This window comes from Anolis sagrei, chromosome 2 (genome assembly GCF_037176765.1).
Source record: "Anolis sagrei isolate rAnoSag1 chromosome 2, rAnoSag1.mat, whole genome shotgun sequence".
Lineage (NCBI taxonomy): Eukaryota > Metazoa > Chordata > Lepidosauria > Squamata > Dactyloidae > Anolis > Anolis sagrei.
Window position 1 is genome coordinate 102,491,411 of NC_090022.1, and position 16,671 is coordinate 102,508,081.

The 16,671-nt window shown below is 37.8% G+C and overlaps 1 protein-coding gene across 4 annotated transcripts in view; it reads right to left on the bottom strand.

Moving 5' to 3' along the window:
• Positions 1 to 295: 295 nt before the first annotated feature.
• CSNK1A1 (casein kinase 1 alpha 1) overlaps positions 296 to 16,671 on the bottom strand; it is a 46,094-nt gene continuing 29,718 nt past the window's right edge. For 2 of the 4 annotated variants that reach the window (XM_060765055.2, XM_060765058.2), the window contains 5 exons: positions 15,826 to 15,904; positions 14,853 to 14,927; positions 14,444 to 14,550; positions 14,019 to 14,167; positions 296 to 1,788 (listed from right to left, as the gene is read on the bottom strand). In XM_060765055.2, the coding sequence (XP_060621038.1) occupies positions 1,781 to 1,788; positions 14,019 to 14,167; positions 14,444 to 14,550; positions 14,853 to 14,927; positions 15,826 to 15,904 (418 nt within the window). In that variant the 3' untranslated portion in view covers positions 296 to 1,780. Of the gene's footprint in view, positions 1,789 to 14,013; positions 14,168 to 14,443; positions 14,551 to 14,852; positions 14,928 to 15,825; positions 15,905 to 16,671 lie in introns of those variants that run through there. The other 2 variants (XM_060765057.2, XM_060765056.2) reach the window with 2 other exon arrangements.

The following is a 16,671-nucleotide window of genomic DNA, read 5'->3' on the forward strand; positions in this document are numbered from 1 at the left end:
ATGGGACATATTGAAATCCGGATCGTTTTCAGGACAAAAAGAAGAAATCTAAAGTACAAACAACATTCCCCAAATTCTTGGTATATTCCACATGCTGAAAATGTTTTTTCGGTACCCCCATTTGCATGGCCACAATATTTTTAATTATTCAGTTTATTTCCAGGGGGCAGGGGGACAATCTTAGAGGTTTTTCAATATCCCACAAGAGAATATACTGTGAAACCCAATTCTGTTATATGAAAAACTGAGGATCAAAAGTCATAAAAACCATGTACACAATAGGCATCTGGCAGCATTTTCAGACAACTTTTTAAATTTATTCTGACATGCTATAAAGGAATAAATTACACTGTTAAATGAATTTGCCAGCAGTAAGAATATCTTTCAGCTGGATTAAGGTGAGAAGGACAGCCTAAGGCAGTAACCAGTAACCCATGTGAACACCACACTCCGAGGGGCTGCCTAAGAACAAGAGTAAATCTGATCATATCCACTTCACAAGAACTTGAAAGAAAAATCCTCCTTTTCAAACCCTCCATATACTTCCAATTTAAATCTGTAAAAGCTAGTTTTGCAAACCAGTCCAGCCAATGTGAGACAACGGCAAGACTAGTGAGTTGCTGTGATGGCTCCAAAAAGATGCCTTTATTTTTATTCAGTCCCTTGTTACAGTGGGCTGGGTATCAATGCAACAGATTATAAAAATGCAAGAGTGCCCCTCCCCATCAAGAAAAAAAATACAAAATTTATTTTAAAAACAAAAGTGAGGAAGAGTTACAACACTAGATCTAAAATGATTAAGAAATAGGACTGTTGCTTTAACAAATGGCCTTGTAGTTGCCTGTTTTAAAAAATGGCGGTGTCTAATTTAGATTGCAAATTATCAAGGCAAATTAAAAAAAATCTCATTTCCTTACAGAAACAGTTTAGTTTTTAATGAATTTGTAAACAAAAAAGCTCCCATTTCAAAATAAAAACAAAATCCCAGATTGTATAGATGTTTACAGTGATTACATTTATCTAAGCAACTTACATACAGTTTCGTTGTAAGATGTTAACTAAATTTGTGACAAATATGCTTTCTCCTTTTATAACAAGAACATTATAGAGTTAATGCAGAGTCCTAAAGATAATCTAGTAGTCGCTAAGTTTCTCTTAAGTCTTCACTTTAGATGCTGTTACTTCTAGCACAGGTAAGCAGGCAGAGTCTTTCATATGCTTAAAAACTGGAATCTTTGGTTACTACCGTGTCAACTGGCTTGTTATGTCATTCAGACACCAGCAATTATAAGAATGTTTTAAGTGTACAACTTTCAAAACCAGGGAGGAATACCCAGAAAGAGTGCACAATTGTGAGCATGTACAATTATCACAACTGTTCCTGAAGACTTGTTCATGCCATTCTTCCAAAACAATGAGATCTTGTAAGCAGTGTGGTTCAAAGTAAAAAGGTTACAAAAATTGGCATATGCACAATTCTTTCCACCACTTTTGTGTCAACCATTCAGTTAACTTTTCCACTTGAAAAAATGCAATAGAAAACTGGACACCATGTTCAACTATCTCAGCAATATTCACAATTACAGCTGCTACAACTCAAAGGTGCAGCATCAACACCACTGCCCAGAGCCAGTTTATATTGAAATTAAGTTCTTTACATCAAGTAGATGGCTGCTCACAACCACTGGCAAGTGTGTTTATGAACTAAAAATTCCTAGGATTTGGGGAGTGATACATCCTGCTCCATTCTGCTCTGCTTCATCTGTTGTCGTCTTCATGCTCAAAAACCTGGAAAGCAAACACAACACTTTGATATTAGGAAATAAGCTGTTTTTTGTAGGGTACTTTAACCAAGAGTTATGGTCTTCTTTAAGGAAAAGGCTGCACTCAGTTGAGTTCATCTTTTTCAGAGGCACTTCCCCAAATGTTCTCTTTACGCATAATTGAGAAAGACATGCAAGAACCCTTTATTCCTTGTCCAATCACCAATGGCTTCAAACTTTGATGACAGATCAACCCTCATAACCCCGGTTCAAATGTTATTAATGAAGTATTTATCATTCATGTTAGGGCTGGCAACAGTTAAATAATTTGTTGACCACCACCTGGTATAGCACATCATCTATTTTGATTATAAAACTGCTAATGTAGGAACACACATAATTGTTTCCTATTATGTTGCTCAGTCACCTGAGGGCTGAGAAGGGTGGTATACAAATACAGTAAATAAATAAATAATAATCTGAACAACTATTTTTTACTCAATTTTGCCTATTAATATTGGCCTCAAATTAATTAAAGATTGCAGCCCTTATTCATGAATGCATAGAAACAGAAAGCAGAATCAGGCAGTTATATTACTAACAATACTATACTACTCAAATATTTACTCTTTGAAACCTGTTATAGCTATATTTGATGCAATCTTAGAATTGTATAACATGGTAGAATCATTTCCTACGTTCTCAGAGCTGTCAATGTGTAGCTGCTACTCTTACATATCTCCAGATATATCAAGATTCAGAATGTGGATCCAAGAAAGGAATCCATTCTGGGAAAGGTCAGATATGGATTTAATCAGTCAGTATCTCCAGTAAAGTATGAGTAACACAAATGATCAAGAAACCAAAAATGATGGGTCCACAACAGAGCAACAGTGCCTTGTTTATTCTTCTGTTGTACATACAAATTCCAGTAATTTCTAATAGCATTCACTCTGCAAGATGTATAGTTAAGACATAGCAAATGAATTAATTCTGGAAGAGATTTTCTGAATAAAAAGGAGGATACCTTACACTAGCAAATTGTTGCACTGTTCATATATAGAAATCTGTTTGATCACAACAAATCTAACATTTTATTGGAGTGATTCTTCAGTCAAGGTATTTGGCTTATGCATGTCTCAAATGGCAACACTACTGAAATCGTCAACAGTGTAGACTGGTGACAGTAAACTGCATTATTCTTAGCTTAAATAGTAAGAATCATAGAGGCATATTGGTGTTACAATGATGAATATTACTCTTTCAAAAGGAAAATTGAAAAGCTGCAACTGCACCTGTTTCAAGTAACAAGGTTAGAGCACGTATCTAAGGATATAAAGTCATAATTCATTGAATGCAAATTAAGGTTACTTAAATATTTTTCAAGTCCTTGTAGAGTTTCTGTAAAGGAACATAACCAATCCAGAAAAAATAATGTAATTCCCCCAAGAACCACAAGCAGAAAAAAATCAATTTCAAGTGTAATTGGTAACTATGAGGCTACTCTACTCTGTATCAGGTGTGGGCAAAGTGCAGCTTCTGAGTGACGTCCAGAAGAGTCCTCCTTCAAAGTGAGAAAAGGATAAACAGCACCATCAGATTGGTAGGTGGGATCTGTCACTCAACAGCTATTTTCCCACCACTACACCTTTTGTCTCGGGCACAAATAAGCTCTCCCCATTCCAAAAGAGACACTCATGCAACTTCCCATTTCTAAAATGGGCTGTTCTTGACAAAGAAACAAAACAAGCCCACGCTTGAAGAAGTGTAGCTAGCCCAGAGCCAATGGATAGGAGTGGTGGTGGGATATTGTAAGGGGAGGTAAGAGCGCTCACCACAAAGAGAGGGAAGGCAGAGAGAACATGAAGATAAACTACACGAATGATTCCAACCTGCTGCAAGCTGGCAGACCATTCCAAAAGGAATGAAATAAATTCCTGAATAGAAAGGAAAACTTGGAAGAAATCTCAAGAGTCCCCAGATGTGAGCACCGCTTGGCCTTATTGGGAACAGAAATTGCAAGGGAGATGCTTTATGGCACATTAAATCTGAAAGAAGCAGTTACTTCCTTCCCTTCTAATAAGGGTTGGAAAAACAGGTTTAAAAACAGCATTTTCTTTTTTGTTTAAAACTGTTTGTTTTTTCTTTGGTTTTAAACAGTTAAGTTTGGGCCCTCTTTATTCATGGATTTCAAACGTACAGTTTTGATTATTTGCGATCTTGTACCGCCGGCCACTGCCTCCTGAAGTCGGGGTTGCTGTTAGAACATCTGTATGGCAGCCTCATCCTCAGGAGATGAGGGATGGCGAGGGACCACTGTCCATGCCATACTTGGCTTCTGAAGATGGGGCTGTGGTGTGAAAATTCGCACAGCAGCCCCACCTTCAAGCAGTGAGCAGGAGGGCTGTTTGGGAGCTGGGCTGTCACTTGTGTCTCCTTTACTGGGTGAAACAGACACATGGCAGACAGGAGGAGGAGCAGGCCTCATTGATCCTGGGGTATTTCCAATCTTGTATCACTGTTCTTTTTAAAGCTGTCAATTTTCGTTTACAATACATAACAAATATGATCTGCATTTCCTTTTAAATATGCATGACATGAGACCTGTCATATAAGGGAAACATGGAACCTAGGAACACAAACACAACACTGCCCTGAGAAACACTCTGGATTGTTTCACTAAACCCGTTCTTTTCAGACACAATCTGCTGGGAGAAACACCATTAATACATCATTATAGCCATGAATTTTAATACCTTTAATGTACTTTCTATCATTCTGACTGCTTGGTGTAACACAGGACTTGTTAAGGCTGGATTATTTTTTTTAAAGCTACTTGAGAGCAGAAAGATATTTTAGAGTTTTATTAATATTATATTTCATGGGTTGATTATATGACTTTTGAAGAAATGCATGCTAATTTGGTATTTTCCAATTGCAGACTTAATACTAGTTACCGAGGTGCACACAGGCAGAGTGGAAAAACTGCTGAGGTGCAAGCCCTATGGTACTGAACTAAGTAGAGAAAAGCTATAATTAAATCAGTAATAGAATGTGCATTATTCATACAAGTTTAAATTATCAGTATAACTCTAAAGGCACTAGTTCCCATTTTATCTTGGAAGTTAAGCAGGATCAGTTCTGATCAGTGCTTGGTTGTGAGTCTGCCAACAAGTACCTTGAGATTAAAATATTACATCAGAATCTATTTGTCACCAGAATCCTTCATTTTAAAGATGGATTTTCTACAAAGTTCTCTGTGAGCTGCCTCTCCAAAGAAGAGCTGAGGCTGAGTGAAGTAAAAAAAAACTTAGCATTTTGTGATTATCATTACATACATGCAAATCTACACCACACAAATTGCCTGATCATCCTACATGAACCCACTTTTTGTTATCAACAAAGCACATACAGAACACCCTTACCCTTACCTTATACTTCTACTCATATTAAAGAAAATGCCCTGTTAAGGTTCCCCACCACCCTGCGAAGACAGGGGTTCAAGAAGACATGAAAGGTAGGGTGAGGCTTGCATACCGCATACTGTCAATCCTCATGTGAACAGGATGAACCCCTCCTGAGGCTACAGTCAGCTTGTGTTTTAGCTGGACCAAGTTGAACAGGACTTCATAAATATACTGTTCTTATTACTCATTTCTAAATTACACTACATGCATTATCAAATAGGCACTAAAAAGAGTTAACTATAAACACTGTATCTAGGATACTGATGTCCTTGTAGACAAAAGTCTGTTTGGAAAACCAGGTGTGCATGTTTCCATGGCTATAATGCCTAACTATCTTCAGACTGTTACAGTGTACTTAGCCAAACTAAATAGCGGAAAAACTAGATGTCAAGCTACATCTAAACAAGTGCTTTCTTACAACTGGTGGATTCAACTCCCATGTGAATTAGTACATCAAGAGAGACATTTACAAATAAAACAATTAGCACTCATAAGTATTGTTGTCATTGTTTCTTGCCAGCCTCTCCCCATAAACAGAGGCAGGGAACAGCAACACTTAAAATTGGCAAAAACACATAAAATCCATACATATTAAAACAGCTACTATATAATTTAAAAATCATAATTTTAAAACCACCTGAATGGGTCTGATGGGAAAAAAGGTCTTCATTGCCGTTTTAGATTCAGACTGCATATTCAGTCATCAAATCTCTTCCAACAGGTCACTTTTATGATGGGTTTATTCAATAATGTTAATTCGAGTAAAAAGAATTACCAGTATTAGGTAATTGTTAAGTTTTTTTCTTTCCAAATTATGCTATCATGAAAGTAAGATAGATACATTTTTGTAAAATTAAGTGTCATGAACTTGAATAGCTGACATACAGCCTTGACGGTATGGATGGGTTGAGAAGAAGTTGCAACATTCTGTCCATTTACTAAGCATCTAATTTGTAGTCTGGATTGAAAATACAGACAAGGAAAAAGTACATGGCCATATAGCCCGAAAAAATCTATAACCCAGTGATTCCGGCCATGAAAGCCTTCGACAAAATAATGAAAAAGTAGTTTGGTCTTTCTTTGTCTTAGAACTGGATTTTGTTACTTTGTTTCTTCAAGAGCTCTTCTCAAACATTTCAAGTGGTTTCAGTAAAACAACTAATTTTCAGCAGCATGCAAACACTGTATGTTCCTCTTCAGCCAACGATGAGCACTACTTCTATTGATGTGGGGTTATGCTTCAGATTATTGATTGAATAGGCATTTTAAACGGTCCACTGATTTATCCACTGACTCTAGACATCTATTATGGGGTAATTTAATTGGATTTACCTCTTCTTTTCAATGATGATGAGACAAATGTTGTTGTGTCCAGGTATTTTCCAATTTCAGCAGTATCCTTTCTACTCAGAGGCTTTAATTATTCAACAGAACAATACTATGTATGCTTAGAAAGCCCACAATACTTTCTGAAATGTGTTTGCAAATTAAGTGAGCAGCTTAAAAGATGAATTAAATAACACTTACAAATATTTGTATTCCTATTATCTTGATGCAGATTTTGTAGTTTCATTAATGTACAGTTAAAATATATGCCTTATCACTTTTACTCCTTTAAAATTAGGAATTTCTCCCATCGGGGTCTGGAAAACATCCATGTCTTTTGCTTCCATAGAAAAATATCATTGTGGATGTTCTTCAGTAAGGAAGACAACCCACCAAGTTATATATCAGGTTTTTGTTTTGTTTTTTGAAAAAACATACAATTCACATTCCATTGCATACACTGTTGCTAGTATTGTTTCAATAATGTTTATTTTACCTGGCAGAAAAATCATGATCTTAACAACTAAAATTAAAACACCTAACCTGTAGCCGCACAAATAGTCTAGTTGCATTTGAAAACATGTTTAAAAATTCATTTCAATCACAACAATTATCTATAATGTACATTTTATTGTCTCGTGTGTTTCTTGCAGTACTGGGTACAAGCAGATGGTATGAAATTGTAGACATGAAACAAGAAGTTAGTTTATGTCTAAATTGGATCTTTGAAACAAAAACAATGAAGGTCTTCTTGCATATTGCTTGAACACCATACTGGACTATATCCACTCAATTTTTAAGCTGATTTGTGGAGACCTGGGAGCTGTTAAAGGAACTATGAAGAAGTTTACAGGAGAACTAGTTTGCTCAATGAAGCTGCTATGCTTCAAAGTAAAGAATGCTGGCTATAAAAAAGGTATGTGTGTGCCATTTAAAGTGAGGATACTTGGCATTCCGATATTTTTATTCAGTGGCCCCATATGCTGTAAAAGATGTAATCTCCAACTCTGCCTTGGACTTAAGATTTAAGACTGAACCTCCTCACTAGTTTCCTGAAGTGTCAATCATATATAATGCACTCACTTCCATAAAATGGACTGAGAAAAAGAAACTACAACCATAAATTGTTAATGATCTAATCCAGTGATTCTCAACCTGTGGTTCCCCAGGTGTTTTGGCCTACAACTCCCAGAAATCCCAGCTAGCTTACCAGGTGTTAGGATTTCTGGAAGTTGAAGGTCAAAACATCTGGGGACCCACTGATCAGGGTGTGATTTAATTACAATGTGATAGCACTCTTCCTGTAGGGTGTTTGATTACACTGATAAAAATTCAGTAGTGATTTGAAATTTGAAATAAATAACCTAATGGCTATTACAACATCAGTACAGCATCAGAAAGAACAATTCAAAGAGCTTTACTGACCAGTTGATCCAGGCTGTTCAGGCATGTCCATTTCACCTGAAACGATGTCCTCTTGAGAAGCATCTCTTATCATGAACCAATCTGTCAGACATTTTTTTTTTGCATTTAATGTATTTCTGTTTTCTTGAACTCCAATAAATGTCTTCCCCAATGTTTGTTACCATGCCAATAGTCCAATTTTTTTTTTCTGGCCATAGCCAGTTGTGACCTAAAACTGATGTTGGTGAGTAAACAATTCCTTCTGTATAGTGTGCTGCTTCTGATGGATCAACCCCACAAGGACAGAATAGCCAGCAATCTCTGGGAGTAAGTATACTTCTGACAACACAAAATACTATTTGTGTATAGAATTTGGAATCGTGTTATTTCTTTTTACCTCTCTCTGTACACAAGGACATACACTTGGATAATGTTGCTGAAAATAACGTAATCAAAAATACAAAAGCAAGATTTACTGAGCAGATGACTTTTCCACATTTTGACAATCTCCAACCATGTTGTTTCATGGGTAAGATTAATAAACATCTATAATTTTTTCAGGGGAATACATTGTACTGCTTAAACAGTGAAGAGGGTATAATATAAGACGGCAAGGGTATGGAACTAAGCAGAATAGAGCAACCTGATACAAGGAAGGATACCAACATCTATGATAACTTGCCACGGCCCTAGAAAAACTCGGTGATTTAGATCAAATAAGCTCAGCCCACCGTGTTCTCCTTTTGAACATAGAATCATAGAGTTGGAAGAGACCTCGCGGACCATCCAGTCCAACCCCCTGCCAAGAAGCAGGAAAATTGCATCCAAAGCACCCCCAACAGATGGCCATCCAGCCTCTGTTTAAAAGCCTCCAAAGAAGGAGCCTCCACCACACTCCAGAGCAGAGAGTTCAACTGCTGAACAGTTCTCAGAGTCAGGAAGTTCTTCCTAATGTTCAGGTGGAATCTGCTTTCCAATAGTTTGAAGTCATTGTTCCGTGTCCTAGTCTCCAGAAAACAAGCTTGCTCCTTCCTCCCTATGACTTCCCCTCACATATTTATACATGGCTATCATATTTCATCTAAGCCTTCTCTTCTGAAGGTTAAACATGACCAGCTCTTTAAGCCACTCCTCATAGGGCTTGTTCTCCAGACATTTGATCATCTGGGTCGCCCTCATCTGGACACATTCCAGCTTGTCAACATCTCCTTTCAATTCTGGTGCCCAGAATTCGACACAGTATTCCAGGTGTGGATGACCAAGGCAGAATAGAGGGGTAGCATGACTTCCCTGAATCTAGACACTATACTATTTACTAGCTGTGCCCTGCCACGCGTTGCTGTGGCCTATAGTAAAACTTATCAAAGTTGAGGTAGATATCTGGACTATTATGAAAGAGAGGTACCTACCTATTCCTTCCCCCTTTTCCTCCCCCTTTCTCTCCTTTCTTCCTTCTCTACCTCTTTCTTTCTTTCACTACTTGGTTTCATCCTTCTCTCTTTCCTTCATTCCCTCCCTCTTTCTTCCTTTGCCTTTCTTCCCTTCCTTGTTTGCTTCCTTCTTTCACTTTTTATTTCCTTTTATTTTACCACCAACATAACAATAACAATAATGCAATGCATTGCCTCTGGGACCTGACACCTCTCCCATTCCCCCTAAAAGGGTCTCATAGGAAGAATAGCATAATAATAATAATAATAGAAATAACAACCTTGCTGTGGCCAATCTTCCCTCTTTCTCTCCTTCTTTCCCTCCTTCCTTCCCTCCCATCTTTCCTTCTCCTCTTCTTTCTCTATCTCTTTCCTTCCTTCCCCCTTTTTCTTTCTTTTCTGCTGTCTCTCTTTTCTTTCCTTCCATCTTTCCTTTCCTTTTCTTCTTCCTTCTTTCTCTAACTTTCCTTCCTTCCCCCTTTTTCTTTACCTCCCTTTCTCTTTCTTCCTTCTTTCCTTCCTTCCTGTCTTTCCTAGATTTTGACAGGGCAGGAAGGGGTGGGGTGGGGTTTGGAGGTGGCGTGAAGTAAAAGGAGGTAAGATTGGGGCGGGGGAGTGATGGAGCATGGGGTTGCGTGTGTGCGTGCGGCGGCGGGGGGAGTGATGGAGCGTGGGGTTGTGTGTGTGTGTGCGGCGGCGGGGGGAGTGATGGAGCGTGGGGTTGCGTGTGTGTGTGCGGCGGCGGGGGGAGTGGGGTTGCGTGTGTGCGTGCGGCGGCGGGGGGAGTGGGGTTGCGCGTGTGTGTGCGGCGGCGGGGGGGAGTGATGGAGTGTGGGGTTGTGTGTGTGCGTGCGGCAGGGGGTGTGTGTGTGCAGGAAGCGGCGCGGCGGGGCTTGGAGTGGGCATGGTTTCCGCAGAGGGAACGTTGGCCGGAAGGCCATGTGCGCACGCCAGGGAACGCCAATGCGCATGCTCAGTTGTTTTGCCGTTTTGTGAGTGTGTTGTTGTGTTGTTTTTCATTTTGAGTAGATATGTTTGTACCTTGTGGGTTGTGTTATGGGCATGGGAATTTTGGTTAAGTTTCGTTGGGGGATTTTTGAGTTTTGTTGTTTTGCCGTTTTGTGAGTGTGTTGTTGTGTTGTTTTTCATTTTGAGTAGATATGTTTGTACCTTGTGGGTTGTGTTATGGGCACGGGAATTTTGGTTAAGTTTTGTTGGGGTTTTTTTGAGTTTTGTTCTTTTGCCGTTTTGTGAGTGTGTTGTTGTGTTGTTTTTCATTTTGAGTAGATATGTTTGTACCTTGTGGGTTGTGTTATGGGCATGGGAATTTTGGTTAAGTTTCGTTGGGGGATTTTTGAGCTTTGTTGTTTTGCCGTTTTGTGAGTGTGTTGTTGTGTTGTTTTCCATTTTGAGTAGATATGTTTGTACCTTGTGGGTTGTGTTATGGGCATGGGAATTTTGGTTAAGTTTCGTTGGGGGTTTTTTGAGTTTTGTTTCTCCGTTGGATGCCCCTAACAAATTTATATATATAGATATGCAAGCCAAAATCCCATTGGCTTTTTTGCCGGTTCATGACATTGTTGGCTCACATTTAGCTTGTTGACTATGAGGACTCCAAGGTTTTTTCACACGTACTGCTGTTGAGCCAGGCGTCCCCCATTCTTGCATTTCATTTTTTCTCCTAAGTGGAATATCTAGCATTTGTCACTGTTGAACTTCATTTTGTTAGTTTTGGCCCATCTCTCTAATCTGTTCAGATCCTTTTGAATTCTGCTCCTGTCTTCTAAGGTATTGGCTACCCCTTCCAATTTGGTGTCGTCTGCAAACTTGATGATCGTGCCTTCTAACCCTTCTTCTAAGTGACTAATAAAGATGTTGAACAGGACCAGTCCCAGGACGGAACCTTGTGGCACTCCACTCATCACTTCTTTCCAGGATGAAGAGGAAACATTGGTGAGCACCCTCTCGGTTCGTTCGCTTAACCAATTACAGATCCACCTAACCGTAGTTTTGCCAAGTCCACATTTGACTAGTTTGTTTGCCAGAAGGTCATGGGGGACCTTGCTGAAGGCTTTACTGGAATCCAGATATGCTACATCCACAGCATTCCCAGCACCTACCCAGCTTGTAACTCTATCGAAAAAAAAGATCACATTAGTCTGGCATGACTTGTTTATGTTCTTATTTACTCTTGTTCCACTATGTTGTGTATGGGTAAATTCAGTTTGAGCGTTTTACTCCTGAATGCTTCTGTTTGTTATTTTGGGTTCCCTTCTTTGTTTTTCAGAGAAAAGAGGGAAATGTAAACTCCCAGTTAAGAATTGCAATGTCCCTCCCTTCTGAACAAAGAAACTGCTTGTTCAGAAGAAATTCACCACTGCTTATAAAAAAGAGCTGCACTATGATATCTGAGGCAAATGTAATCACATCCTCTGGCTTTGAAGCACCTCAAAGTATTGCATATTCTCTCCAGCAAAGAAAACAATGTGGCTCACAAGGGATTACTTTTTAAGTTTCCAAATGTAGAATGGCCCTGCCAGTTGATTAACAGGCATAGAAACAACTGTAATAGCAATTTCCACCAGTCTATATAACCAGGAAGAGAGAAAACCTGGACAAATATTGGGCCATTCAGTAAAGTATCAAAAAGTGGATTTGCTGGTAGAATCCGTCCTCTCAACTTTCACTTTATGAAGGATATGAATCACTTAGATTTCAAACGTATCATTACAAAAATTATGTTTTTGCACATAGAAATAAGAAGCGTAATTTGCTGCAATTAAAAAAACTAACATGGAACACTGGAAATAACACTATGTAACAACATTTGAAAAATATTCTATTCCTGGTTTGAAAGTGTCATTCCTGTTTATTTTTGCAGTGCTAACTTTGAAAGTAGGTGTTATACTCCAAAAACTTCATTTTTGTGCCCCCCACAGACTATGTTGAATTGATTCAGACTATGAGATATTCACTGAAAATCTATAGCAAAGTGTGCTGCAGGATGTCCCGCAGAAACAAAGTTTTTGCAGTTCAATAAACTTTGCCATGTTTTTATGATCGAACCAGTTAGGAAATGACATTTATAACCCAGAAACAAAAATCATGTTACATAGTGTAATTTTTTGTTCAACACTGTCCAGATGGTCACAGATTCCACGTATTAAAGTATACAGTTTCTTCAGTGATGATCATAACCTTTCAATGTTTATTATAAAAAACAAATTATATCATTATGGTTTATTAGTACATATTTACAATTATTTAATTTAAACTTGATTTTAATAATATTTAAATATAGGATTATAAATTTGGATTTAAGCTCCCAAAATTCCCAGTCAGCTTAGCAGCTGTTAGGAATTGTGAGGGCTGAAATCCAAAACACCTGGAGGACTACAGGTTGAGAACCACTGACATAGGCCACCATTTAGTCTCTTGCCTCCAAAAGAAGCTTGTTACTGCATTTCCAGTTTCTTATATTGATCTTTAAAAATGAGGTTTAGAGAAAATCTCCACATATCCCTGTTTTTCTTCAGTTCCAACATTTGCAAAGGGCTCATAATGGCTTTCCTCTGCTTTGGAATTCCTTTGCAAATGCTCTATCACAAGACATTTCACCCAATGACACACACTTCCTCAATGACACTCTCCACCATTCTCTTCCAATCAAAATCTGCCTCCATTTAAATACTACCCTCCTGACAAGGCATCCAGCCCACACATATCTATAATTTTCTAGAACATCTTCTCCCCTGAAGCCACTTTATTTTTCGCCCAGCTTTTTCATCATCCTGAACACTTCACATTTTGAGAACACAATTCTGGGAAGAAACAGAGAGGCTCTCAGTGGAGAATGAGAATCTATAATACTTGTCTCCACAAGATTTCCACCATGGTTTGCTCTTCATGCAGGAACCAGTCCTGACTCAAGTCATCCAATTCAGGCTGAAGAGCTCTACATGTTGATGTTAAGAGGTTGCATTTACCTTAGGATTTCATTTGAGACCACATTCTTTAAGAAAACAAAATTGTACTATAGCTGATATAGAAACTTAGTTTAGATTTAAAAATCCAATTATGTATGAGCCCTGCAGGATAATTCATCCATTATAACTGAAGATGGAAAATTGAGACTCTTAATGCTAATGAATAAAAAACCATCACCCAAATGCTTTAAGCAGAACATCAAATAAAGTCCTATTTAGCTTTCCATCTTCTGGAAGAGTAAGAGTAAGACACCAATTCCCAAGCACCTGCAAACTGGCATAATATAAAAATGAACAGAAATGTTCCCAGTAAAGTGTTAGGTCTAGGATTTTGGATCATACAATTCATCACGTTCCCAACACCGAGCCAGTTTATTTTGAAGAGGGGTTAATGCGGGAGCAGAAGATGCAGTGGTTAAAATGACCCAACATCCCCAAAGAAATGATATGAAAAAACAAGGACACTTGGTTTAAAGTTAGTAGTCAAATTTTCCAAGGACGTCCATTTTCTTTAATACTAAATAGCCAAATGTATGTTTTTATTGACCTCCTTGATCTAACACTTAAGTTCACCGACATTATCCAAATTAGTGTTTATTATTATTTTTGGACTGTAACGTCACTTGGTTCTTGGCTACTAACCTTTCATGTTACTCTTGGATTTGTCAGTTTGCTTGCCTGTGGGGGTTTGGGCTTGTTGCCCCTGCCCACTGGAAGAGGCTGCCTGCTGTGCTGCTTTCTGCTTTAACATTGTCCAGTCAAATGTGTAGTCATACTGGTGATTCAAGGTCCTAGGGAAAGAGAGAGGAAAGTGCCAAACCAAATTTCCACTGCAACACAAAACACACATTACTTTTATATACCAAGCAGGTTTTACTCAAACTAAAAAATAGGTAAGCTAAGTGGAAGTACTTTTCAAGACAAATATGATTTTACTTAAGTTAATAAAACATACCATAGACATTTAGTAACCACTTCAGAACACTATAATTCTAAACACTTATGAGTTATTCATATCTGATATGTTTGTTAAAATGTATATGGCTATTTTTCACTCAAATACTGACCTGAAAAGGATACGGAATAACTGCCTCAGATACATATAATCAGGAGCCTCTTCAAAGCGCAGTCCACGACAGTAGTTCAGATACATTGCAAATTCTGCAGGGAATCCCTGTGAACAGAAGCATTCAGACCATGACTTAAAGGTAGGCTGCCCTCTAGATCGTAATTCCAGAAAGCATTAAACATAATGTAAAAGTATTTTTTCAAAAAGCAGAGAGAACAAAGAAAATTAATGCAAGGTAGTCGAATCATCACTGGCGGAATATCACTATTAATACATGGAATCCAACGCCTAATGTAACAATAATAAATTCACAGAATGCCTAAGATTTATTTGCTGCTTTAGTAAAGAAAATGCTGTCTGTTGCCAAGACAGTTTACCATTTTGAAAATATAGTTTAATAAGCTTACCTTACACAAAACTTCAACAGGAGTAGACATCTTCTTTTCACTAATCTTTTCATACTTCTGCTTCTTTGTTGCAGCCTGTGGAACATGTGGATCAATGTAAGTGACACAAGGATAGTTGCAATATCAGATAGGCTGTGACTTAGAAGGCAAAAGGCTTTGTATGAAAACCCCAAGTTCGGAGTTTAATGTGGAGTTCATCAAGATCATTCTGATTTCAAATTTTTGAATAAAACTGCAGTCTAGCACCTGAATCACGTAGTTATCACCTGTGGCTGTTGTCTGTTGCTTACTAAAGACAGGCTACTAACACAACTGTCTTACAGTATGCACCATTTAAAGGTTACAAAATGAGACTGCACCAGAAGACATGTATTTCCAAGAGAAAATGCTGTTGTCTAACATCTCGTAACTATAGCGAATTATCTGGATTATGTAATTTGTATATCAGACTGACAACTTTTATCACTTATGGTGTTTTGCATTAATTTTTAGTTTTATCTTAATTTTGTATGTCATGTATGTTTATATTATCTAATATGCTTTATTTCATGGTTGTAAGCCACTCCAAGTCCATTTTTGGGAGATAGGGTGGAATATAAATAAAGGTGTGTGTGTGTATCTCACCAGTATATGTTCCTGCCTCACTTTCTACACCACTCTAACGTTTTACAAGTGTAAACCTGTATTTTTAATAAGACCTACAGTAGGCTTCAATTGACAGATATGGCTATTCCATTTGACAAATCCTAAAAATGGAGATTTAATCTTTCCTCCTATACTTAAATCTAAATGGAATTAAATGACAGAAATACTGTGTATATTTTCTGGCAGCATTTCACAACCTGAAGCTTCTGGGACTTGCCAACAAGTTAGCAAAACTGGAATGACAGATGTACAATAGTTTGATTGGCCAATTGTTTACTATGATTCTTTCAAAACAATAGGAACAACCAGTAAGATCTTAAAAGATTACCTTTAATCCTTGCCATGGCAGGCTGGTTCTGTTAAAGTACATCAGTACGTATCCTAGTGACTCCATATCATCTCGACGACTGTAAAGAAAAATGCTATTATATTAGCCTGCTAAAATTCATGACAGCTTTTATAGGGTGTCTTAACAAAGTAGGTTGCTAGTGTTTCAAGTAAAAGTTCCAACTTGTGAGATTAAACAGCAAGAATTACAAAGGGAAACAAATAAACTTTATGGCAGACAAGTTTCAGAATTATGAATTATAAATATTTTAATTAGATTTTTAGAACAGATTGATCTATACACCTGAAGCTTTAGATCTCAAGGATTACAAAGAAGAACTCTGCTGAGCAAAATGAAGCAACAATAGCATGATGCTTTAGCATTGCTGACTGCAATGCTCATAAATGAAAGGTACCAGGAGGCACATCTAAACATTCTAGAGGCAACAGTGTAACTATCACAAGATCTGAGCTGTGAGCAGTTTCATCATTTCTGATGATTCATAGAGATCTGCCTAGCATTAGAGGACATTACTCAACTATCTTCCCAGAAGGAAGAATGCTGAAATTAAATTATGAGACCCAGAGTAGTTTCTTTTTACATAAAAAGACTTAAAGGAACCCAGTGGCGTCTTTGAAGCTGCGGATAAAGGAATTTATAGAATAACATTTAGAGGACTATGGCCCATTTTATCAGTTGCATTTAATGAAGTCGACTGCTAGAAGATTATTTTCTGCAGTACCTCTTAATGGTGCTACTTGATTTTTTTGTAAGTACAGTTTTAACATAAAACAAGAACACTCCTTATTCAAAACATTTATACAGTTTGAGCAAAGCAGATATCTA